Source organism: Nicotiana tabacum, chromosome 9 (genome assembly GCF_000715075.1).
Source record: "Nicotiana tabacum cultivar K326 chromosome 9, ASM71507v2, whole genome shotgun sequence".
Taxonomy (NCBI): Eukaryota; Viridiplantae; Streptophyta; class Magnoliopsida; order Solanales; family Solanaceae; genus Nicotiana; species Nicotiana tabacum.
The window spans coordinates 128,047,153-128,071,516 of NC_134088.1; the positions used below are offsets into that span (position 1 = coordinate 128,047,153).

General features: G+C 37.9%; 1 protein-coding gene across 1 annotated transcript; it reads left to right on the forward strand.

The window, feature by feature from the left end:
* The first annotated feature begins 4,364 nt into the window (after nt 1-4,364).
* LOC107829706 (lysine--tRNA ligase, chloroplastic/mitochondrial-like) lies at nt 4,365-23,587 on the forward strand. Its single transcript, XM_075222296.1, has 14 exons — nt 4,365-4,775; nt 9,381-9,599; nt 10,354-10,465; nt 13,593-13,701; nt 14,551-14,608; nt 15,755-15,823; nt 18,157-18,264; nt 18,529-18,621; nt 18,760-18,864; nt 19,659-19,865; nt 20,013-20,107; nt 21,325-21,415; nt 22,576-22,755; nt 23,156-23,587. The coding sequence occupies exons 1-14, from the start codon at nt 4,542-4,544 to the stop codon at nt 23,246-23,248; spliced, it is 1,773 nt and encodes a 590-aa protein (XP_075078397.1). The 5' UTR covers nt 4,365-4,541; the 3' UTR covers nt 23,249-23,587.
* The last annotated feature ends 777 nt before the right edge of the window (nt 23,588-24,364 follow it).

Genomic DNA, 24,364 nt, shown 5'->3' on the forward strand with positions numbered 1-24,364 from the left:
AAGGATAAGTGATATAAACTACATAGCTACCCTGATAATTCTGGATATTCACGCGATCAAAATTAAAATCCCAATCAAAGCTTCAATCAAAATCAAGGTTTCAACTGAAATCAGAGTTTTAGCAAAGAAAAAAGGGTAGTGGCTAATGTCCATCCTGACACATCTTGCAACAAGGTAGGGGAAGCTAATAACCCGAATGAAGATCAAAACATTAGTTTATCAAAGGAGCAATATGGACAGATCATGACTTCGTTGCAACACTTTCAAGCTGGGAATGGAGGAGAACATATAAATGCTGGCAATCTCATCAATTGAGCTATGAACTTTGCAGGTATAGTAGTTTGCACTTCCTCTATAGATTTTGGTAAATTGTCCTATAAGTGTTTCAAAAACAAGACTGATTCCTGGATATTAGACTCAGGGGATTCAAACCACATAACATTTAATAAATACCTACTTACTAACATTGTGACATTACCTTATCCACTCCTAGTTGTCCTCCCAAATGGCTAGAAAGTAAAAGTAACAGAAATTGATAGTGCAACACTTGTGCCTGACATCACCTTACATAAAGTAATATTTATACCCTCCTTCAAATACAATCTAATTTCTATTCACTGTCTAGCCAGTTCCAACCCCAAGAGTATGGTAGCCTTCACTGATCATCTTTGCATTCTGCATGCCTCTTTTAATGAAGAGGCCTTTGGAGATTGGTAAGGCATGTGATGGTTTGTACTTTCTTTGCCCAAAGTGTCTGAGGAACAAGTACTCAGGTTCTGTAGCCAGCAATTCAGTTTCTTGCCTTGATAATAGGACTCACTGCACACACAATTCACCCTGTCTTAGTCATTCATCTGTACATAGCTCAATTTCTACAAATAAGTGTATACCTTTCCCCTTTGTAAATAGTTCAAATTCAAGTAATAACAATAAGAGTTCTAATCTGAGTTCTTGTGCATCCACTGATTATGATATGAATATTTTGTGGTATAATAGGCTAGAGCATGTACCCTTTGTCAAAATGAGAGGGATCTCCTCTATCCTTGTCTATTTTCTATCCAAACAACCTTTCCTTTGTTCCATTTGTCAAATGGCTAGACAAGGAAGACTACCATTTCCCTAGAAAATCAAATTCACAACTGAAAATTTTCAATTACTCCACATAGATATATGGGGACCTTATCATGTGACAACACATGATAATTACAAATATTTTCTTACAATGATAGATGACTATAGTAGGTGCACCTAGACCAATCTTCTAACTTGTAAAAGTAATACCCTACAAGTTATAAAAACCTTTGTTTCCATGGTTGAAACCCAATTCAACACCAAAATCAAAACTATCAGATCTGACAACGTATTTTTCCAATCCAAAGTCATCACCTATCAAATGAGCTGCCCCTACACACCACAACAAGATGGGACAGTGGAAAGAAAATACAAATATCTCCTAGAAACTGCTAGGGCACTCTTGTTTCAATCTAAATTGCTTGTGAAGTACTGGGGTGGATGCATTCTGTATGCAACTTACATCATAAATAAACTACCTTCTTCCCATAGTCACCCTAAATCCCTATTTGAATTACTTTACAAAAGAAAACCAATATACTCTCACATAAAGAGCTTTGGATGCATGTGTTATCCTTTTGTACCAAAGGTGCATAAGGACAAATTTGAACCTAGAACATCACACATATTCATTGGTTATCCTTATGGAGTCAAGGGGTACAAAGTCCTAAGTCTTGCCACTAAAAAGATACATGTCTCCAGGGATGTTGTCTTCATTGAAAGTGTGTTTCCCTTCACTCTATCATATGAAAACACACCTTTTCCTTCTGTTTTTAATCCTGCCCATTTCTTTGATCACACTCCTAAGAATGATAAACATCTTTGTGATAGTGATGATGGCACAAGTGTTACACACATTCAGCTTTCAGAGCATGATACTCCTTTAATACCTATGAGATCCTCCGGATTAATTGAATCTTCCACCCCCTCACCACAATCTAATACACCACAGTCTTCAAGCCAAAGCACATCACCAGTTGGGCATCAACCAGACCCCACATCCATTACCTTAAGAAAATCACAAAGACCTTACAGAATACCACTATACTTACAAGACTATCTACACCCACTTCCAAAATTGAAATAATCATCACATGTTTCTCTCAGTAACTCACCTATACCATTTTCTCTCAATGCTTCATTTTCTAAACATCATCATGTCTCCACTGATGCTCTAAATCCCGAGAGCCAAAGTCTTGTAAGAGACATTTTGCAGTGATAGTGAGCCTTCATCATATGAGGAGGCATCTATGAATCCTGCATGGCAAACAACTATGAACCAAGAGTTTGAAGCATTACATGCCAACCATACCTGGGACCTAGTGCCCTTACCTGTTGGGAAGTAAACTATAGGGTGCAAATGGGTGTATAAGATAAAACAAAAAGCAGACGAGGGTGTAGAAAGACTCAAAGCTAGGCTGGTTGTGAAATGATATACCAAACAAGCATGCAATGACTATATAGAGACATTCTCCCCTATAGTCAATATGAAAAATGTGAGGTCTCTGATAGCTGTTGTTGTGAAGAAGGTGTGGCATATGTCCCAATTGGATGTAAACAATGCATTCCTACATGGGGACTTAAATGATGAAGTCTACATGGAGATTCCTCAGGGCATGACTGTAGATAGTTCAGAGTTGGTCTGCAAGCTCAACAAATCCCTTTATGGGCTGAAACAAGCGAATAGGCGGTGGTATGCTAAGCTCACTGAAGCCTTATGTTCAAGGAGTTATGCACACTCTATGTATGACTATTCTTTGTTTTACAATAAAACTGAAAACTCAACTGTCTATATAGCATTGTATGTAGATGACATTGTGGTGATAAGAACTGACATAATGGAGTTTGAAGACTTAAAGATTTTTCTGAATAACAACTTCATGATAAAAGATCTGGGCAGACTACACTACTTCCTAGGTTTAGAGGTTCTTTACAAAGATGATGGTGTGATAATATCTCAAAGGAAGTTCACACTTGACTTGCTCAAAGAATATCAGTGTACAGATTACAATAGCTTTACTTCACCACTAGACCTAATAGCCAAGCTCAAGGCAAAAGAACGAGAGGCTGTGACTGATCCTACTTACTATAGGAAACTAGTGGGGAAGCTCAATTTCCTCACCAATACTAGTCTGGACATAACTTACATTGTACAAAATCTGAGCCAGTTCATGGATGACCCCAGACAACCTCACTTGAAAGCAGCCTTTCATCTACTTAGATATTTGAAAGGAGATCCAACCCTGGGGATATTCATGTCTAGAGATACAAATTATACTATCAGGGCCTACTATGATTCTGACTGGGCAACATGCTCAGATTCCCGAAAATCTTTAAGTGGCTACCTTTTACTATTGGGAAGCAGTCCTGTTAGCTGGAAATCCAAGAAGCAGGATACCATTTCATTGTCTTCTGCAGAAACTGAATATAGAGCTCTAAGAAAGGTAGTGGGGGGAATTGTTGTGGCTTAGTAGATTGTTTGAAGAACTTATAGTTCCTTTCCTCAAGCCCATTGCAGTGTTTTGTGATAGCGGGCCTGCCATGCACATAGCAAGGAACCCAGTGTTCTATGAAAGAACCTAACAAATAGAGGTAGATTGTCACTTTGTGAGAAGTAAGCTACAAGAGGGGCTGATTTCACTACATCATGTAGGAACTACAGACCAGCTTGCATATGTTCTAACTAAGGCACTAACAGGCGTTAAACATTCAGCAGTTTTGCACAAGTTGACAGTATTTTTCACACCACCAACTTGGGGGAGGGGGTGTTGAGATGGTTAATTATGTAACCAGTGGCTATATACTTGTAAAATGGCTAGTTAGTTAATTTGTAAAGAGGCTATTTTAGCTATTCATTTTTAGTTAGGCAATTTTGTATATATTGTCAATACAAATATCAAATAAAGTCGGTTGTCTCATTCCAAATATTTTTCTTCTCTCTCCTCGTTATGCACTCTCTCTATATCTCTCACCTCCATTGTTGCTCATCTCGAGCTTGAGTAAGGTGAGGGAGTGTGTAATCAAACAAATATATCACGAAAATTAAGGACATGTGTTATAAAGGATTTTATTTTAACATTAAAAAGGATAATTTTCTTCGCCATCAATCGTAGTTAATTAGCTCATGTGACTAACATAATGCAGTGGATACCCTACGCTAACTAAAACTGAAAATTCAAAAGTAATCTTTTTAATTTGTCCATTCGAGATTGTTCATATTTCTATTTCGATAAAAAATATACTGTTAAAAACAAATAATAGAAAAATGTACAAACTTCAAACTTCTCTTTTTCTGTTGAAGATGTAGTATTTAGTTGCCTATCATGATAAGAAATTTATATTCTCAAAAAACAATTTTAGATACTATTGAATTAAAATTATTTCAAGACGTATTTTCGATTTAAATGAAAAAATCAGGGAAGAAATTATAAATAGGGGGAACAGAGAGAAAGAAGAAGAGAAGTGCGACAATGGAAGCCCTGCAGCCGTTGAAGCAACTTATCCACTTTGCTTCTTTTAGGTCTCATAGATTTCGACCCTCTTCTCCTTTCTTCATTGTTCGTTGCTGCTCTTCTTCTTCTTCTTCTGCCGCCACTGCAGCTGCAGTTACCGGTAGAGCCGGCGGCCGCAACCGTAGGTCCAATTCCGGCACTTCTACTTCCACTTCCGATAAAGAGGCTATTCGTGCCATACGCATCAACAAGGTTACTGAAACTATTACTGGTTTCTTGTAAAGTTCACTTTTTGTTATTAATTTTTGTCAATTTATGGCCATTCCAATTACGACTAGAATTTAGGTGAAAAACTAGTGTAAAAATTGTGACTATGGTCAGTGTAAAAATTGTATCTTTATCACAATGGTCTTGTTTAGTAGTTATGGAAATTATACACCGGAGTGCTTTCTAATACTATTGGCGTCATTACAATCGATTATATTGTAATCAATCAATCCAATTAACTAGGCCTCATTACCAATATACTTGGGGGTAAGCTATGCAATCCTCTGTAACTTTTTCTACACTATTCGATCAGTAATAAAATGTTTTCTAACAAGAATTTTTGACATAACAATAACTGCCATATGGATCAGATAACATTGATTTCCCTTTATGCTTAACTTGTCATTGCTTTCACTTTTTGATCATATCTTTATTGTGGTTTCCTCATATAATCTTGAGGTGATAAGTTAATTTAGACAGAAGTACAGCTGTGGAAACTTGTCCGCTCTTTTTAGCTTGAGGTTCATTGGACTTCCATTACCTTTAAGAATTCAGATTAGTAGTTGTACATAGTATTACTGCATGCTTCAATTATTCTGTATTGACTTGTAATTCTTGTTGATTAATGTCAACAAGGCAGATTCCTTTGTGTTTTCTGGAACTGCATTTACACTATAGTCCTATCTCCCATGCTTGGCCTAAGAATCTGGGACATGTTCCGAAGCTTACTTAGGCTTACATGGGTCATTCCAAAGTCAGTTAAAGAAGTACTCTGGTGCTGCTCTCTCAGGAGCTTGACGAAGAGCTCAGAAGCATATGGGTCTATCATCCCACTATGCATTTCTTGAGTGAACAGAATTCAAGGTGTTTTGAAAGAAAAGCAGAACCAGTATAGAAGATCAAATACAAATGCTTGTATTTTTTGGCTTTTTGGTGTAAATTGCTAAATTCATATGATTAGGCAAATATGGTTTTCCTCAGTGCCCTGCAATTATAAGTGTGCTGAGGTATGTATCAGCACCTACTTGGTGCAGTTTATGTTAACTTATCTTATACAACAACAACAACAACCCAACCCAGTAGAATCCCACTAGTGGGGGTTGGGGAGGGTAAAATGTACGCAAACCTTACTCAACTGTTTCCGGGAGACCCTCGGCTCAAAGACAATAGATCCGTAACCACAACTGAAACCAAAAAAATAGTATCAACATCGTAAAATACAACAAATAAATGGAAAGGCCAAAATGTGAAAGACAAAAAAATAAAAAATAAAAAATAAAAATAAATAAAATAAAATAAAATAAAATGTTAAACACAACAAAAACCGCTAGCAGTCCTATACGAAACACTATTAGACTAGTTGATGCAGCGAGGAGAAATGCTCGACTACCCCCTAACCTACGACCCTAATGCTCGACCTCCACACCTTCCTATCAAGGGCTATGTCCTCGAAAATCTGAAGCTGCGCCATGTCCTGCCTGATCACCTCGCCCCATTACTTCTTAGGCCGCCCTCTACCTCTTCTCGTAATTGCCAGAGCCAAACGCTCACACCTCCTAACCGGAGCATCTAGGCTCCTCCTCCGCACAAGCCCGAACCACCTAAGACTCGCTTCCCGCATCTTGTCATCCATGAGAGCCACGCCCACCCTTTCCCGAATATCCTCATTTCTAATCTTATCCATCCTAGTGTGCCCGCACATCCATCTCAACATCCTCATTTATGCTACTTTCATCTTGTGGATATGTGAAATCTTGACTGGCTAACACTCAGCCCCATACAACATGGCCGGTCTAACCACCGCTCTGTAGAACTTACCTTTAAGTTTCGGTGGTACATTCTTGTCACACAGGACTCCAGACGCTAACCTCCATTTCATCCACCCCACCCCGATACGGTGCGTGACATCCCGTCGATCTCCCCATCTCCGTGGATAATAGACCCTAAGTACTTGAAACTCTCTCTTAGGGATGACTTGTGAGTCAAGCCTCACATCCACATCCGCTTCCCCCGACACGTCGCTGAACTTGCATTCCAAATATTCCGTCTTGGTCCTACTAAATTTGAAACCTTTAGACTTCAGGGCCTGCCTCTATTCTTCCAGTCTCTCGTTAACGCCGCCTCGCGTCTCATCAATCAGAACTATATCATCATCGAGCAACATACACCAAGGCACCTCCCCTTGAATATGGTGTGTCAGTGCGTCCATCGCCAGGGCAAATAAGAACGGGTTGAGCGCAGATCCTTGGTGTAACCCCATAACCATCGGAAAAGGCTCTGACTCACCTCCCACTGTCCTAATCCGGGTCTTAGCTCCATCATACATATCTTTTATCGCCCTAATATAAGCTATCGGTACACCTTTCACCTACATGCATTTCCAAAGAACGTCCCTAGGGACCTTGTCATACGCCTTCTCTAGGTCAATAAACACCATGTGCAAATCCCTTATCCTATCTCTGTACTGTTACACCAACCTCCTAATAAGATGGATAGCTTCCGTATTAGAACAACCCGGCATGAACCCGAACTGGTTCTCTGATATAGACACCGCCCTCCTTACCCTCCCTTCTACCACCCTTTCCCAAACTTTCATGGTATGACTCAGTAACTTGATACCCCTATAGTTTTACAATTTTGGATATCACCTTTGTTCTTGTACAACGGAATCAGCGTACTCCACCTCCACTCATCTGGCATCCTCTTCGTCCTGAGAATAACATTAAACAGCCTAGTCAGCCACTCCAAGCGTGCTCTACCCGCATACCTCCAAAATTCTACTGGGATCTCGTCTGGTCCGGTCGCTTTGCCCCGACTCATCTTACGCATCTCTTCCACGACCTTCTCAACCCTAATACGCCTACAGTACCTAAAGTTTCGGCGACTCTCAGAGTGCCCCAATCCCCCTAACACGATGCTTCTGTCCCCCTTTTCGTTCAACAGTTTATAAAAGTACGACTGCCATATTTGCTTAATCTGGGCCTCTTACATCAATACACGACCTTCCTCGTCTTTGAGGCACCTAACTTGATCCAGGTCACGAGCCTTTCTCTCTCTCGCTCTGGCCAGCCGAAATAACTTCTTGTACTCGCCTTTGGCCCCCAGTTCCTCTTACAGCTGACCAAATGCAACTGTCTTAGCCTCCGTGACCGCTAGTTTTGCCTCCCTCCTAACTTCCTTATATCTTTCTCTGTTCGCTCTCCTCTGCTCCTCGTCGGTGCTCTCCACTAACTTAAGGTATGCAGCTTTCTTTGCTTCCGCTTTACCCTGGACCACGTCATTCCACCACCAGTCGCCTCGGTGCCCGCTAGAGTAGCCCTTCGAGATCTCTAACACCTCCCTCGCCGCCTCCCTTATACATTCCGCCGTTGCCGTCCACATAATGCTAGCATCCTCACTACTCTTCCAGGCCCCCATAGCCGTTAACCGCCTCTCCAACTCCTGCGCATTGTCCTTAGTCAAAACTCCCCACCCGATCCTCGGTTGACCCAGTACAAACCTCTTCTTCCTCTTTATCTAGATACCGACGTCCATCACCAGAAGTCTATGTTGTGTCGCGAGGTTCTCACTCGGGATCACCTTACAATCCTCGCATAACCCCTTATCACACCTCCTGAGGAGGGGATAATCAATCTGAGTCTTGTTAACTTATCTTATCAAGAAAAATAATCCTAAGTTGAATAAGAAGAAATGCTTTCTTGACGTACTTGGGGCCATTTAAAAGTTATATTTTACCAGTAAAACACCCTCTCACAACTAGTCACTCTCTCCATTCCATTTGACGGTGTTTGATTGGGTACAAAGTTCAAGTCATATATTATAATAATAATGATGGTGGAAAATATTGAAGCAATGGTTTAAAAGTTAGTTTGATATGAAAGGTTATAGAAAATGTTGAATGGTCTAATTAAATTGAATTTTTGAAAATTTATACCTGTTTTATAGAAAAGGAATGGTGTCAAAACATTTTGGGACGTTATAAATTGAAAGAAGTGATATAAATTGGGATGGTGGGAGTACTTAGCTATAGAGTTTCCATCTGTAACTATTCTTTTTATTGGGGTAAAAGGATCACTTGTGAACCTATTTAAATTTCTGGGTATGAATCTTGATTTTATTATGAGCACGTATGCTAGTTTCTCTGGAAAGAAAACATTTGGACCTCAATACCTGGTGGATATCTTGACGTCAAAGTCTTTATGAATATTGGTTTTATTATGAGCACGTATGCTAGTTTCTAACTGACTTTGGACACCAAGATGCATGGTAGATCTAAGCTTGTATTGATGTAACTATGTCTTATGAAAGCACGCTTGTCGAACGTAGCTTGAGATTTTATGCATCATCATAGTTCAGAGCATGTAAAGGCAAGCACCCTGAGTAATGGAAGTTATCTTACATTCTTTACCTAAGACTTAATAAGGATTAAAATATTTTTGCATTAATCTTTCCCACTAATGGTGGTTTAGTACCAGCAAAAGCCAGCAACTACTTGATCTTTTCATTTTTCGTTTTCGACTGGCTTTATTCCATGTCCAATGTAAACTTTCAATTTCATCTTCAAATCTAATGTCTTCTGCTTACTCGCAGGTGGAAGAGCTGAGAAGCAATGGCTTGGAGCCCTATGCTTACAAGTGGGACCGGACTCACACTGCTGGTCAACTGCAAGAGATTTATAAGAATTTAGGAAATGGTGAAGAGTCGAATAGTGAAAATGATTATGTTTCTGTCTCAGGAAGAATAGTCGCTCGCAGAGCTTTTGGAAAGCTCGCCTTTTTAACTTTAAGAGATGATTCTGGCATGATTCAGGTTTTTATATTTGCCATATTCTTACATTACCTTTTCAAAATAAAATAAAATATTGCCATAGGCTACTTTATCTGTTTTTTGCTTTTGGGATACTTTACGTTGCTTGCTGTCTACTTGCTGCAAGCCTGCAATAGCTGTAGTGCCGCATTACTATACAAACAACAACAAACCCAGTATGTTCCCAACAGGTGGGGTTTGGGGAGGGTAGTCTGAACGCAGACCTTACCCTTACCTAATGGAGGTAGAGAGTCAATAGCTGTAGTGCCGCATTACTATACAAACAACATAGTGCTGCATTACTATAAATATACAAATTTTTAAGACATCTATTTAAATATGTTTGATGGTTCTAGTAATTGGTTTCTTTTCTAGATTTGTTGAAATCGCCTGAGTGAGTGCTTGATATGGATTACGGACATGTCTCAGGGATACTTTCAGTCCTTCATAGTTTCTATCGTCTGTTTGATGTGCGAAGTTTTCAACTGCTTATTCATTTTAAACAGCACATCTCATGTGCTTCTTATCTAGCTCTTAGCATTTTTGTGCTCAAGAAACTGAGATTGCAATTGCTTGAATTTTTCAGGTTCAGTTAACATTTTACATGTTAGAAACCTCTTTGGGATATATTGCTAGATCCTGTTATAAGAGATTTTCTTGTATTTCTGAATTAGCATTGATATTTTACCTTTAAATTTAGCAATCTTCAAATAGAAAAATGTTGCATTCTACTGAAATAAGTTAATGTTGGTTTTAGCTTTATTGTGAGAAGGAAAGGCTTGTAAATGATCAGTTTGAGCAATTGAAGACGCTTGTTGATGTTGGTGATATATTGGGGGCAAATGGTTCAATCAAGCGCACAGAGAAAGGTAATTTCATGTCTATGCCCATCAGGGTTCTACTTTTGACATCCATTCTTATTTCTTCTATGAATAGGTTCACTTGCTTCTGTATTCAACAGTTTAGATCCTTGAACAATTTATACCTATCACATATTTGGTTGATAAAGACATTTGTGCACCTTTTTTTTTGTTGCTTTTGGTAGTGTTGCGAAATATGTGAATCCTTCTCCGCCTCTTCATTTTCATCTTATTGTTTGTTTGGATCTCCTTCCTATGTAACCAAGTCCTCCTAAAAACCTAACCCCGCCTAAAGGATAGGAAAGATTACAAAGTTGAAGCACCAAAAGGAGAATTTGGAGTCTTTCTGATAAGTAATGGAAGCAATCGTCCCTACTGTCGTAAAATAAGAGCAGGCTTTGCCCATTATCCGCTGAAAATTTTAAAATCCTACTAGAGTTTTTTTTTTGATTGGTAAAAGTAATTCATTGAAATACAGCAACAAGTGCTGTAAAATATTTACAAGCAGTGTTATCAAAGGCGAAAAGTGAAAAAAAGCTCTAAGGTCTGTTGGGGCTTTAAGCGTAAAGCTCAAATAAAGCGTGGGCTTTAATGAAGAAAGCCGCAAATGGAGAAAAACAACAAATATGTATGTGTCGTCCAAGATTAATATCTGTAAGCATTACCAAATATATGGACAAAGAAATTGAATTTTTTTTTATGATAAAGTGAAATATCAATTGTTTAGTGTCGCCTCTTCAGGATTACGCTCGTTGGCCAGGAAAAATATGCCTTAGAGCCTTGATGACAACACTGAAACTCAACATGTTTTGAGCCTCGCTTTAGGGCTTAAGCCTTTGATAACACTGTTTACAAGAGATAGCTACACTACAGATTGTGTAATGAGCTCAAGAAATCAACCATGTCATCTATGTCATTTGCAGTAGACCAATTGCACCAAAAAAAAATAACAAAGCTATACATCTGTTTTTAGTGCTAACTACAGATTCCACTTTGTTCTTTCTTTTCAAATGAGCCACCAAATTACTGATGGAATGGTGGTCCAAATTTCCTGTTTTCGTTCCCCAGACCTTGTAAATTCCAGCCCAACAGCAGCTCTTTTGCAGTCTTAGGCATAGTTCATGCAACTCCACGAACATTCAAAAAGAGGCTCCAGATCTGTGACGTGAAGGAGCAATGAAGAAATAAGTGGTTAAAATCCTACTAGAGCTTGCAACCCGATAAGAAAATGTTGCCTTCTTCTTGACATGCTGAAGGCATGTGGAGTGGAGGACACATCAGGGGTATATGTGTAGCAAAAGTTTGATTTATGCCCATCTTCTTTGCTATCTCTCTGGCTGCAATCAAGAGAGGAATTTTCTTTTATTTCCTGTCTTTTTTCTTCTTTTGGCAATATCTTTGCTCAGGTGAAGAAAAAGCACAAGTTGAATAAACATGGGCTTCGAGACAAAAGACAGTTACAAGAACGTTAAAAAGCCCAGTACATAGGAGACCACTTAGTAGGCTGCTTACAACCCTAGAGATGAACATATATGAGAGATCTATTAGATTAAGTGCTGCCCTACATCAAAGAACATGTCAAATTTAAGCTAGGAATAAAGACTACTTCTTTGCAGGTTTTACATACGTACTTTGGTACACTCTGTCCAATTTGTTTATCCCTTTCGACTTGGCATCAATATTAAGAGGAGTTAAAATATGAGTTGCTTAATAGAGTATTTGTTAAGAAACATGTAAGGTCATATTTAATTTTTGTGTTCTAAAAGAATAAAATAGAAGAGAAAGTTGTGTCTAGAAGAATAATGCAGGTATAGTTAAATTTTCTTTTCTCTGGTATTTAATGTATCAATTTTTTATTTATTTAAGGCAGTGTTGTGAAGAGCGTGAAGCGAGGAAAAACGACAACCCCCATTTCGCTTAAAGCGAGAAGCGAAGCGCTCGCTTTTTTGAAGTGAAGCGGAATTTAAAAAAAAAATATTAAAATAAATACTACATAGACAACACATGTAACTGTAAGCAAATGTTCAATACTTCAATGTAAAAACTAAAGAGTAGCATTAATTAAAGCACAAAATGAGCATCCTATTCTTCTACAAGATTGTCATTAAAAGAACAACTACATAACACATAAGAAAGGCAATAAGAACTAAGAATAAAGGATATAAAAATAAGAGGAAGGGCAGTATACCATTCTGTTAAAAACTGGGCAGCATAAAAACAATGAAAGAAGAACTGGGCAGCATTTCAACGAAGAGGAGAAGACTAAGAAAGAAGAACCGAAGGTAAAAAAAAAAATATTCGCCAGCATTTCGCTGCTATTTGGACGCTGAAACAATGAAAGGAGGAGGAGGAGGAGGAGGAGGAAATCATCACATACCTGTTGCTGCTGAATCTCTGTTGAAGTTGAAAAGGGAACCCTACTTAGAATCTCTGTTGCTGCTGGTCGTGTTTTAATAAAAGAACACTGTACACCCTTCTTTTTTAATTAAATAGGCTGGCAGCTGTTTTAAAACAGAGAAGCGGTCGCTTCGCTTCGCCGCTTCTCGCTTTTTAGTGGGAAGCGCATGCTTTTGTCCACCTGAGTCGCTTCATATAGTAGAAGCGGGTAAAGGGTCGCTTCGCTTCGCTTCTCGCTTTAAGTGAGGAAGCGATTGCTTTTCACAACCCTGATTTAAGGGAAGTTGACAATTTTTCGGCAAAACACATATTTTTGACCACGTGTATGGTTCGTTAGACACTTGTTACCGACTCATCCGTGGATGTCATCCTATCTCCAGTGCTTGCATTTTCACTTTTAAGGAAGCAGAAGATATATACATGAGCAATGAGACAGTTATGGTATCCTATACAGGCCTAAGATGGAAATCTGTAGTTGGCGTAGCATGCTCTTAATATTCACTTCCTTCTAGTCACTAGCATCAATTCGTTCTTCAGATTCTGTATACGCTTGCAACTTCTGTTTGATTTGGTTTATGATTCCAAAATCCTGAAAATGACCTGCATTATTTTGAGTAATTAGTTTTTGCAAATACATAAATCATATCTTCTTAAACTTTGTTTCTGTTATTTTTTGAGCTGTTGTCATGAAGTCTTGAAGCCTTTTTCATTGAAGTATCTCTTACTGTTTTCTTTCTAGGGGAGCTATCTGTATGTGTGAACTCATTCTCGATTCTCACAAAGTCATTGCTTCCATTGCCGGACAAATATCATGGCTTAACAGATGTAGACAAGCGCTATCGACAGAGGTGAGTTTCCTTTCTTGCACAAGTTTGTGATTGAAGCTTCTAGTTGCAACTTCTGACTCATTATTGGAAGGGTAACTGCACAACTATCATAGCAATTCTGTAGAGTGGGTTATTTGGCAATTAAATTTGTATCTTTTCAGTTAGAATACATAATATGATTGTCACAGGTTTTTTAGCCAGAGTAACTTTAGATACTCTGGTCAATAATGGCAGATGGTACATGAGCGACTCTTATAAGTTGCTCTCCAGGTGTTTTCTGCATCTGTGGCTGGTGCCATTGCCTCTTATTCTTGCTATCAGTTCTGCTTGTATTTTGCTTTTCACTTTCCTTTTTGATAGCCGAGAAATTCATGAGGGCCAGTGGCGAACGGATCGAAACTTGATCGATAGGGCCTGACCCTTTATTCCTCTCCAATTAACAACCAGGCCTTTTGTTTGCGACAGGTTTCAAACCTGTGACATGCTCCTCATCCACACATCACACGCTGCGCTTTTACCGCTAAACCGAAGCCGTGGGGCCTTTGCTTTTTTACTTTCACATAAGTTGATCGTTTAAAGTAGCTAAAGCAAAGGAAAATATGCAATCTACCTTAGGTTTGGGCCTTTGGCATATCTTACAACTTTTTTCAATATTGGGTTTCGGGAGAGAATATCTTCTATTACAAACATTTCTCTGCCTTTCTTCTCGTGAGTCTTATGCATACAAGGAGGAAACCAGTAAAATGTCTAATTTTCTTTACTGCTGCTTAAAAAAGTTATTGAGGCACGTGCTATTATAACATGGAGCAAATTGTGATAGCTGGTATTCCAAAATCAGGGTGTGTTCATTCTCCTTGCTGCTTGTGTTAGGTATGTAGACATGATTGCAAATCCTGAGGTGGCTGATACTTTTCGCAAGAGGGCAAAGGTTAGTTAGCTATTTATTTCTTCTGACTGTTATGTCAAAAGTACAATACTATCTTTCTCTTATCATCATTTGGTTACCTCTTGAACTGTAAAAACCTTTCAGTAAATTATTTTTTCCCAGCAGTATGGAGATTTACTGAGTTAATAATTTGTGATCGTTAGTCTGCAAATTTTCCTTCTATTTTCTCCTTGCAGAATAAAATGACTGGAGTCTCCATCAGTTTTGGGAGTTAAGTTGCGCATAAAGTTTTGTGTTATTACTTTGGTCTCTAGTTCTCTGATGGTCGACATCCTCTTCCTGTTTTATCTCATTATTTCTTAACAATTGGTGACTAGATCATAATGTAATTTTGTTATTATGGGTAATATTGCAGGCTGGAACTTTAAACATTCCTTTTAAACATGCATTTATTTTCCCCGCTGGTGATTGATGATTTCAGAAATGCATGTAGTAAATCATATAAATGAGATCTGACTTATTAAAAGAATGATATAGATAAGGTATTTTTTTCGTCATCAGTGAACGGGGTTCTTTTCTTTTGTCTCTTCTTTTGATTTTTTAAAGCCTCTGCTTTGTTGAGGATCGACGTGTCTAAATATTACAGATCATGAGCTATAAAGAGATCATGAGCTATAAAGAGCTCAGTTCAAGCTCTAACTTTTAAGCTACTTTCAGCTTATTATTGTAGCTTTCATGATATTTATATATTTTCATAGCAAAGTTGTCATCTTTCAAATAATGCACTTATAACCACAGTTAACAAATAAAGCACAAATCTACAAGACTATACTTGGAATTTTGTAGTATAAAGGAAAATGCTTTCAGTTCATATTGTCTTGGCATTGTTTGTTTGAATCTTCCCTTAAGTAATTTGTGATAATCTCTCGCATGAAGTTAACCTCAGATAGCCTTTTGCTGATTAATGCTATATTGTTTTGTCTTTCTTGAATTACCTATGGTGGAGACTTGTGTAGTAGACTAATAGTGCTACTTTCTCTAGAACTTCTGTTGCAATGGGCAGTAATGAATGTTTTTTTTTTGATAAGGTTAAGTACAATGAATGTTGTAAATGCATAATATTTTTTCTTCTTTTCTTATTGAAAATATGCACTAGATTCCGTGCTGATTTAATCCTTCCTTCAGTAGATTGTATCAGAAATACGCAAGACAGTGGAATCTTTTGGCTTTGTGGAAGTTGAAACACCTGTTCTCCAGGTTTGTGAATTTCCTTTTGGTTGTATGGGCAAATGTTATCTCCTATTTAGTTGTGATTTATTTTTCCTTTTTAGTGTTTTTTTTCTCATGAAGCTTGTGAGCTACTCTTCCATGAAATAGTATATTATGCTCTCAGTGTTATAATATTTGCTTTTGTAAATTTCCAAGCAGTGGCGGAGCCAGAATTTTTATTAAGGGGTGTCAAAATATAAAGAAGTAAACCAATGAAGAAGCCAAAGGGAGTCAATATATAGTATATATGCATAATCAAGAATTTTTACCTACATATACAGTGTAATTTTTCGGCAAAGGGGTGTCAATTGACACCCTTGAATACATGTGGCTCCACCACTGCTTCCAAGTGTTAGATGCAGCAGAATGGTTGCTCCTGTTGTTCAGGGAATATAGGTTTTTTAACTGGTATTGCTTGATACGAGAAAGAGGTACCGACCAATCCCCATAAATATCTTTTAATGGAAGGAGTTAGATGAGACCTAGGTTAATCTCTTCCTTTTTCAATAAAGTAACTATTGAATTGATTTAGTGGCAAGAACTCTCCCTATACAAGTGGCATGCAAAAAGTAGAGAATCTAAACAAAAATGTGATTCTGTGGGAATTGCACCTAGTCATATGTACTATCTGAAATCATATATGTGCACCAAAAATTTATAGAAAATAAGGACCCCCTAGTTTGTAAAGAAGAGTTCTCCATCCCTTCGAAAGCCCTTCTATTTCTTTATCCAGATTGTCCACATAAGAGTTAGAGGAACTACTTGCTAAGCTCCACTTCTCCTTCTCAAAGCCGAGCTGATTAGCAAATCTTTTCTGGTGGTACGCTACCCGGACACTGCACCAGCGAGAGATCCACGACTCCTCCCAATCTCTTGTACGCATATGAGCAGATTGTGTGTGTCATACTTCTTTCTCTCAAGTTCTCAGCTGTAAGGATAAACCTTGGTGCTTCCAGCCAAACTTGGAGCTTTAGGGACCATACTGAAGAGTAGGGGAAAGCTGTATCCTCTCTCCTTATTAATCTCTTCCCTTACTAGTGGGCCATGAGCCTATGACAAGGCTATTGTGTTAGGGTTTAGCGTCTTAATGTTACAAGTCACTTTGTTAGTGCAATATGCATGCAAATGAGATTTGCAAACTGGGTCCTAGATTTAGATCACACAATAGTAATAGTTGTGGGCAAGAAGGTAGGAGAACTTTGGAATTCTAGGAATCCCTCCTAGAGTCCTCAAAATCACATCTACTCTCGCATAAGCACTTTATTATCCTTTGTGCACTGCATCCTCATGATTACCTTAGAGGCACTTTTTTAATACTGTAAATACTTTAAGAATTAAGCTGCAGTGTGTGCACAATCAAAAATCCCAGAAGCTCCTTTTGTAGTTACCTGTATAAATTAAGCTACTGTATACTTGCATATGACCAATAACTACTTCAGTACCTAGTGCTTAACCAAGCGCACATTGGTTGTTATTCGGTTCTCTAGCTTGTTGAAGCCCTTGGTTGGGATGTTGTTTGTGCTTAGTCATCTCTTGTTGTGTTAGCTTTTTCCCTTGCTATTTCTGCCTTGCACTTATTCAGTGCAAGCCTTTGAAGCTGTTCCAAGCTCCTGTTGAGCTAATTGTAGGTCAATAGGTCATTCCTGTAAGGATTGGCCCAAGTTAAACAGCTGCTCTTATTTTACATCCAGATCTTCCTCTCTATCACTCATTAATCTTCTTTCTTTTTGAGATAAGATGTAGAATTACATGATTGGATTAATTAGAAAATAGGTTAATGGGCAGAGCAAAATGAAACAATCATCATCCACCTTCTCAATGAGTAAACAAATATTGTTGTTTAGCAGGAAAACCACTAGTTTGAATGAAAACCTGGGGGAAGTGCATTGTTGTAGCCATGGACAGTTGTAGTTACAAGTTGATCAAATTTTAAGTGGTGCATTGTTGAAATATGAAGTGATTACATTTTTTGAAAGTGTTCGAAATTAAGGGAATAACTAGAAATTGTTAGTGTAAAAACTAGAAATTCGGTTATTCCTATTTGTCTCTATCTATTGGTCCTCATCTTTCTTCTGTACATCCCCCCCCCCCCCCCCCCAAAAAAAAAAAAAACCCCTCTCGGATCCATCAAGTTAAGGATGAATATAGAGAGGAAAGATAGGAAAATAAAAATAAAAAAGCATTGATATATACATACACAAAACTGTATTATTTGTAACTTTAGCATCTATGTTCTTTTCCTCCCCTTTTGGGGGATTTGGACTTCTATTGTTTCTAAGATCACATTATTTCTCATTTGTTTAATCAGTTTCATTTACTAGGGAGCAGCTGGTGGTGCAGAAGCTAGGCCATTTATTACATATCATAATTCTCTTGGAAGGGATCTTTATTTGAGAATTGCAACAGAGCTTCATTTGAAGAGAATGCTGGTGAGCTTTCCCTGTAGTTGCCAACTTGCCATTATAATTTCTTTTGCAGAAGATGTTCACATGAGACTACTTTAACTATTTAGTTCTTCCTGGAGCTAAATGTAAAAGTATGAGTAGATGCTGGAACCATGATTAGTCGTGTGCATATGTGCACATAGGACAAAGAAGGGAAAGGATTCTGTTGTATTTTCCTTCCCCCTTACTGGAAGAGCTGTGCTTCTTCTGATTTCTTTGTAACAGTCCATATTTCTTACGTAACTGTAGGTTGGGGGATTCGAAAAAGTTTATGAAATTGGCCGTATATTCCGCAATGAAGGCATTTCAACTCGACATAATCCTGAATTCACCACCATAGAGGTAACAGCTCTTTGTCAAAAGACTTCTTATTTTTGGTTTATGGGGCATTAAAGCGAATTTACAAATCCATTCGTAGAATGTATAATCAAATTATTGTCCTGCAAATTGATCATTAATCATTTCAATTGTTGGTTTTAGATGTATGAAGCATACTCGGACTATGAAAGCATGATGAATATGACAGAAGAGATGGTGACACGATGTGCCCTAGCAGTTAATGGGAAACTTTTAATTGATTATCAGGTGAGTACCATTTCCTCTGGATAATCTTCTTCAGTAGTGTTTGAAATTGGTGATTCTTCTTTGCACATTCATGTATCTTCTCTGTCATGATGATTTCTATTAACTAGTCATTTACAGGAATAGGTGTGGCAACCATTCTTATATTGTGGACCTAATATTGAGAATTGATTGAGCGTGCAAGCATCTGGCTTTGTTGTTCTTTTAGATTCCTTGGAAGCCAACCTAGTTCTTCCTTGATCTGGCTATAAGGATGCGCTTGAGAAATAGGAGGGATCATGTGAACTTCATCTTTCTCAATGGAATTACATGCTTTTGTGTGGCACCTGTTGAGTTTCCATTCCTAGTGCTGATCTTCCGTATTCGACCATCTTGTGCGCCGTGATATAATATTCTCTCATCATAACAAAATAATTTTGAACGGCAGAATAATTTTGGCCCAAAGATGGCCGGTTAAACATTTTTAGTTACTCTTTGGGGTTGACAGCTCTCCACATGTCTGACCTGTTTCCTTGAGTTGTAGCAAAGCATCTTGTCTTATTTGATCTTTTCTGGGGATCCCACGTCATGTCTTTTGATGTGCTGCATATGTTTACTTGGAGAATGTGTAAAATGATTTAGCACTGGTTATGGATACATGGTCCAGTTACATATATTTACTGGGTTGAACTAACTTTTTAGTGAATCATTAGTTTGATGCTTAATAGGTTTTGGTTCTCACTTTTGGTATTTCTTTTCTTCCCCCTATTACCTGTTAAACTTTAATCTAAGGAATCAAACTTCATGCTTTCTTGCAGGGTGTGGAGATCTGCTTGGAAAGACCTTGGAGGAGGGAGACAATGCATAATCTTGTGAGAGAAGCTACCGGGATTGATTTTAATAACTTTGGTGATGATCTTAAAGCTGCTAAAGAACATACTCGTAAAGCGATTGATATTCTTGGTGATGATCTGGATAAGGGTTCAATTGAAGCATGCTCTTCTGTTGGCCATTTGCTTAATGAGGTTGAATAGTGTTCTTTAGAATCTTTGATGTTCCCTTCTGCAGATACATAGAATTAGCAGCTTTAAACCACATGTCAATGCGAGAGCACCTTATTGGTTAAGCTGGTTTGTTAATGTGAATTTGCTTTGTGTTGTAACCATTTTCAGGTCTTTGAGATGATAGTAGAACCAAAGCTTCTACAACCGACTTTTGTCTTGGACTATCCTATTGAAATATCTCCACTGGCCAAACCACATAGAAGGTACTGAACCATCAATTGAATTCTCACACTAGCAGTCAAATGGACCTTTCTTTTGGCTCTCTTTTGAATGTTGAAACAACTTACCTGGGGGTGCTCTCTTCAGATATCTTTTTTTAAACATCAAGGATCTTTCTAAGGCAGCATGTGCTTAATAGTTGAAGAAAATGATAAATTGTCTACCAAATAAGAACGAAAACGAAAGGATGTAGCAAAAAAAGGAGATACTCTTTATGTCTCAAAATATTACCTAGTTCCTTCTTCAGACAGTTCCAAAATGGAGATCTCTAGGTCACTAGTTCTAGATGGAAGGAGGCATAGGGTATACACCACTCTCCCCTTACCCTCACACTTGGAGTGCACTGGGTAAGCTCCTTTTTTTTTGTGCTCCAAATACACATAAGTCAATAAATGATTCCACATGTTCCCACCAACATATACTACACAACTCACATTTTCATTTTGGGGTGGGGTGTGTGTGTTGGGGGTGGTGGTGGTGGTGGTGGTGGGGGGGGGGGTTGTTTTGTCTGAAACCTTCTTTCCTGGACATCTTTATGGTTGTGGAAAGAACATTTACACGAGGTAAAGTACATTCATCTGAAATAATACATGAAGCTCGTTTCAGATCACCTTCGTTTCTCGAGTTAATGCTGCATTTTCCTAGGATTAGATGACTAGTCCCTCGCTGCTTTGTGTGAATGTCAGTCTTTAATCACTTCTTTATTACATGAAAGTTCTGACGTCATGATCAATTTCTGAATTATCACTCACTCTTGTACTTCTGTTACAAGTAAAAGTTACTGGCTTTTGCTTTCTGAGATGTTTCTAAATATTTGAGTTTGATACTGAAATCTCCAATACATTATATTTGGCAGAACACAATTTTTGAGGTCATGTCTAGTAGTTTTGGCTTCCATGTATCATTTGCTTCAACTCAATGCGATCTTCCTTTGTCAAAAGATGCTCTGCTGTCCTTTCTGCTATTCAGTTTCTTAGGTTGTTTAAATGATATGGATTCTGGTATAAGCACTCTTTATGCTGATTCTTGATGTCGTTAGAGCTTTTCCGCTGTCAGTTTCCTGAAGTTAAGATTGGATCTTGTAATGTTTTGTTTCAAATGAATATTGGATTGTGTAATATATTACAAAAGGAAGCTGCTTCTATTTTTCACTTCTATTATACACATCGACTTTCTTGTTACATGATGTTTGTTTTTTCAGGCATTCAGGCTTAACTGAGAGATTCGAGCTATTCATTTGTGGTCGCGAGCTAGCGAATGCCTTCTCAGAATTAACTGATCCTCTGGACCAGGTATTCTGGTGTTGAAATCTTGAAACTGCTTGCTTGTCTGTATGTTTTAATTTGATAAAGCGAAAGAATCTCTTGCCACCATATTATCAAAATGATGGATTGTCAATTCCTATACAACGGGTGGATGATTTTTCTTTTTAGAATTTTCACCAATTCTTTGAGAGACGGATACTGGCTTTAATCAAGGCAATGACAGCGGACAATGACAATCTTTTTGGTTGTGAAATGTCCTTTCCTGATTCACTTTTGTGTTTCTAGACGTGCAGAGGAGTGTAAGCTGATATCATTGGAAAAAGGCAGGCACATGTGCTTTCTCTTGCTGAAGAGTTCATACTTAGGATGCATTTCAAGTTTACATTGAGCAATTCCTTGGGTCTGAATTTCTGTGCATAAAACCTTTTGTGTTGGGGTTAAAAGATGAAGAATTTTCTTTTAAACATGGAAGAAGAGTTTTATAAAGAAGTCTGGGTTCTTCAAGCTAGCAAAATCTACTAGATTTGAGTTCCCTGCTTCGGAACTTATGTTTTGGCGATAGAAAGATGAAGGCTTTATTCTCAAGGAAGAAGAGTAGAAAGAAGTGGTTATGTCCTTCAAGCTAAACAGAATGTTTTATTAGGGCTTTCCAATCTCTTTAAAGATAGCTCAAGATGGGTACAATAGAATATCATGAAAGAGCATATGGCCTTATACCACCGATAGGACAGGGAAACCACTCTATCCCAGACACAATTCCTGTTACATCCTATCATGCTTCTTACTTGGAGTTACTCCAGCTGTTCTAAGAATCTCTGCTAGTTGGTTTGTGAGAATTGCTTGGATCGAATATATCATTTTGTTGCGCTTCTTTTAGGCCTTCCGGTTGCAAATTTGCTTACCAATACTTATACCCGTGCTTGGCATGAATTGTTGGTGGGCAAAATCTGGGGCTTCTATGATTTGAATCAATGAACATCTTCTCATATAGCCATATTAGGTGGGATTTCCAATAACGCAGGAAAGCTGAACCATTTGAAACCCACTATAATCTATTGAAATTCCTATATATATACTAGGAAGCTCATTTACATATGAAAACATATCAATGCTGTAATACATTCAAGCCTTGTAACTTGCTTATATATGCAGAACAAGATTTACTGTTCTGTTGTAACTTGCTGCAGAGAAGACGCTTGGAAGAGCAAGTGAAGCAGCATAATGAGAAGAAAGCGGCATCAGTTTTAAATAAGGCTGGTTCAGAGGGACAAGAGAACAAAGATGATGATGATGACTCGTATGAAGTAACTCTTGACGAAGACTTCCTCACAGCTTTGGAATATGGAATGCCTCCAGCTTCTGGAATGGTATGTTGAGCCAATCTCTTTCATGGAATTCATAGTTACTAAATGGTGCAGCTACCTTTGGTGTTCCGCTTACCTGTATTTCGTCTTACACAGATTATATCCTTTTGTAACCATATTATAAAATATCCAGCAAAATGGACAACTATGTCTATGTGATAGTAACTAAATTTTCTCCTTAAATGCATAGTTTTGCCCACAAATGAAACTTCTAGTTTTTGGTGATTTACAAGACAGGACAATTGAAACATTCTGTCAAATGCACCATGTTTTGATACAGTTTGCTCGATATTCTGGTTATACACTGTATGATTCAAAATTTTGGATCAGCAAAAAACTAAGTATCTCATAAACTTGTTTATTATTTGAATCATTTAAACTAAAGGATGACATCCATTTTCAGGGACTTGGCATTGACAGGCTAGTAATGCTTCTGACAAACTCTGCAAGCATCCGCGATGTTATTGCTTTCCCAGTCCTCAAGATTCAACAATAGTTTCATGAAGAGTGGTTGAGTTGATTATTACACAAAGTTCGCCAATTTTGAGCCAGGATTGTTGCCTTTGCCTGAGAAAGTTGAATTTGAGCAAAAACGTCGATAATAAATCATTTTTTCCGTGAAAGTTGTAAGTGTTCTTCCCATCATTTAGAAGAAAAGTTGGGGTTTTCAGCTTTTTCATGTCTAATAGTCGGGGTTTTTTATGTTTACTCAAAATTCCCCCCCTTTAAGATCCTTACTGTTCTAATAATAGGACATTGTCGTTTAAAAGGTTTGGTCAACTGTAACTTGACAAGTGTGCGTGGTTTTATTATATTTACCTTGGCCATTCTTGTACCAGGTACACCATATCTGATCGACGAAAAAAGATAATAAATGCTAGTACTATTAATTAGTTCCTTCTTATATTTTTGAGGGTGCTGGCTTGCTCCTTTCCACAAGCAGCTGCTTAGTGTAATAACAATAAAAAAGATACTAATTTCGCGCGTGTCTTTTCATTCATAGTATGATACTATGAATGAAAGACGAAGTCTTAAACAAACTACCCCTCTTCTCCCCCCCAAATAAAATAAAATAAAAATATTCGGGTAAAAACCAATAAAAATTGACATCTAACACTATTTTGTATGATACTGAGGCAGGGCATGGAATTCTTTTAGGATATCAGTGTAAGATAGAATTACACTCGCTTTCCTAGTAATTGTCGTAATTACACAACTTCCTCTTTAACTTTTGAAAAGCCACATACTAATGAATTGTTTCTTACCTTTTTCCTTTTAAGCTTTTCGTAATAATTACTGCCACGAGCAATCTCGATATATAATGCATAGGCTATAATCTAAAGTATACCCAACTAAAATCAGCGTGAGGTGCTTTTGATTTTGGAACCATATCATTGATGGCTAGGGTTGTAGGGCTTTAGGTAGGACAAGAAGCCTGAGACTTTGCTTCCGCAATCAAATACATTACCCCATGCGTTTGTCCCAATTTTGGGGGTAAAAGTTAAAATTTTTTTTTTTAAAAGAAGTTGGTGTCTAAAGATTGAAATATTTTCACTTCTGTCCTTAAAAGCTCTCAACTTTATAGGCTTTTCTTAATCATTTGGTTGGTTCT

What these genes read in the sequence shown, in the direction of transcription:
- LOC107829706 (XM_075222296.1), top strand. Translation starts at nt 4,542, where the DNA reads ATGGAAGCCCTGCAGCCGTTGAAGCAACTTATCCACTTTGCTTCTTTT. An exon ending in AATCAAGCGCACAGAGAAAG is followed by an intron (nt 10,466 to 13,592) that starts GTAATTTCATGT and finishes TTTTCTTTCTAG; the next exon opens with GGGAGCTATCTGTATGTGTG. An exon ending in CTGAATTCACCACCATAGAG is followed by an intron (nt 18,622 to 18,759) that starts GTAACAGCTCTT and finishes TGTTGGTTTTAG; the next exon opens with ATGTATGAAGCATACTCGGA.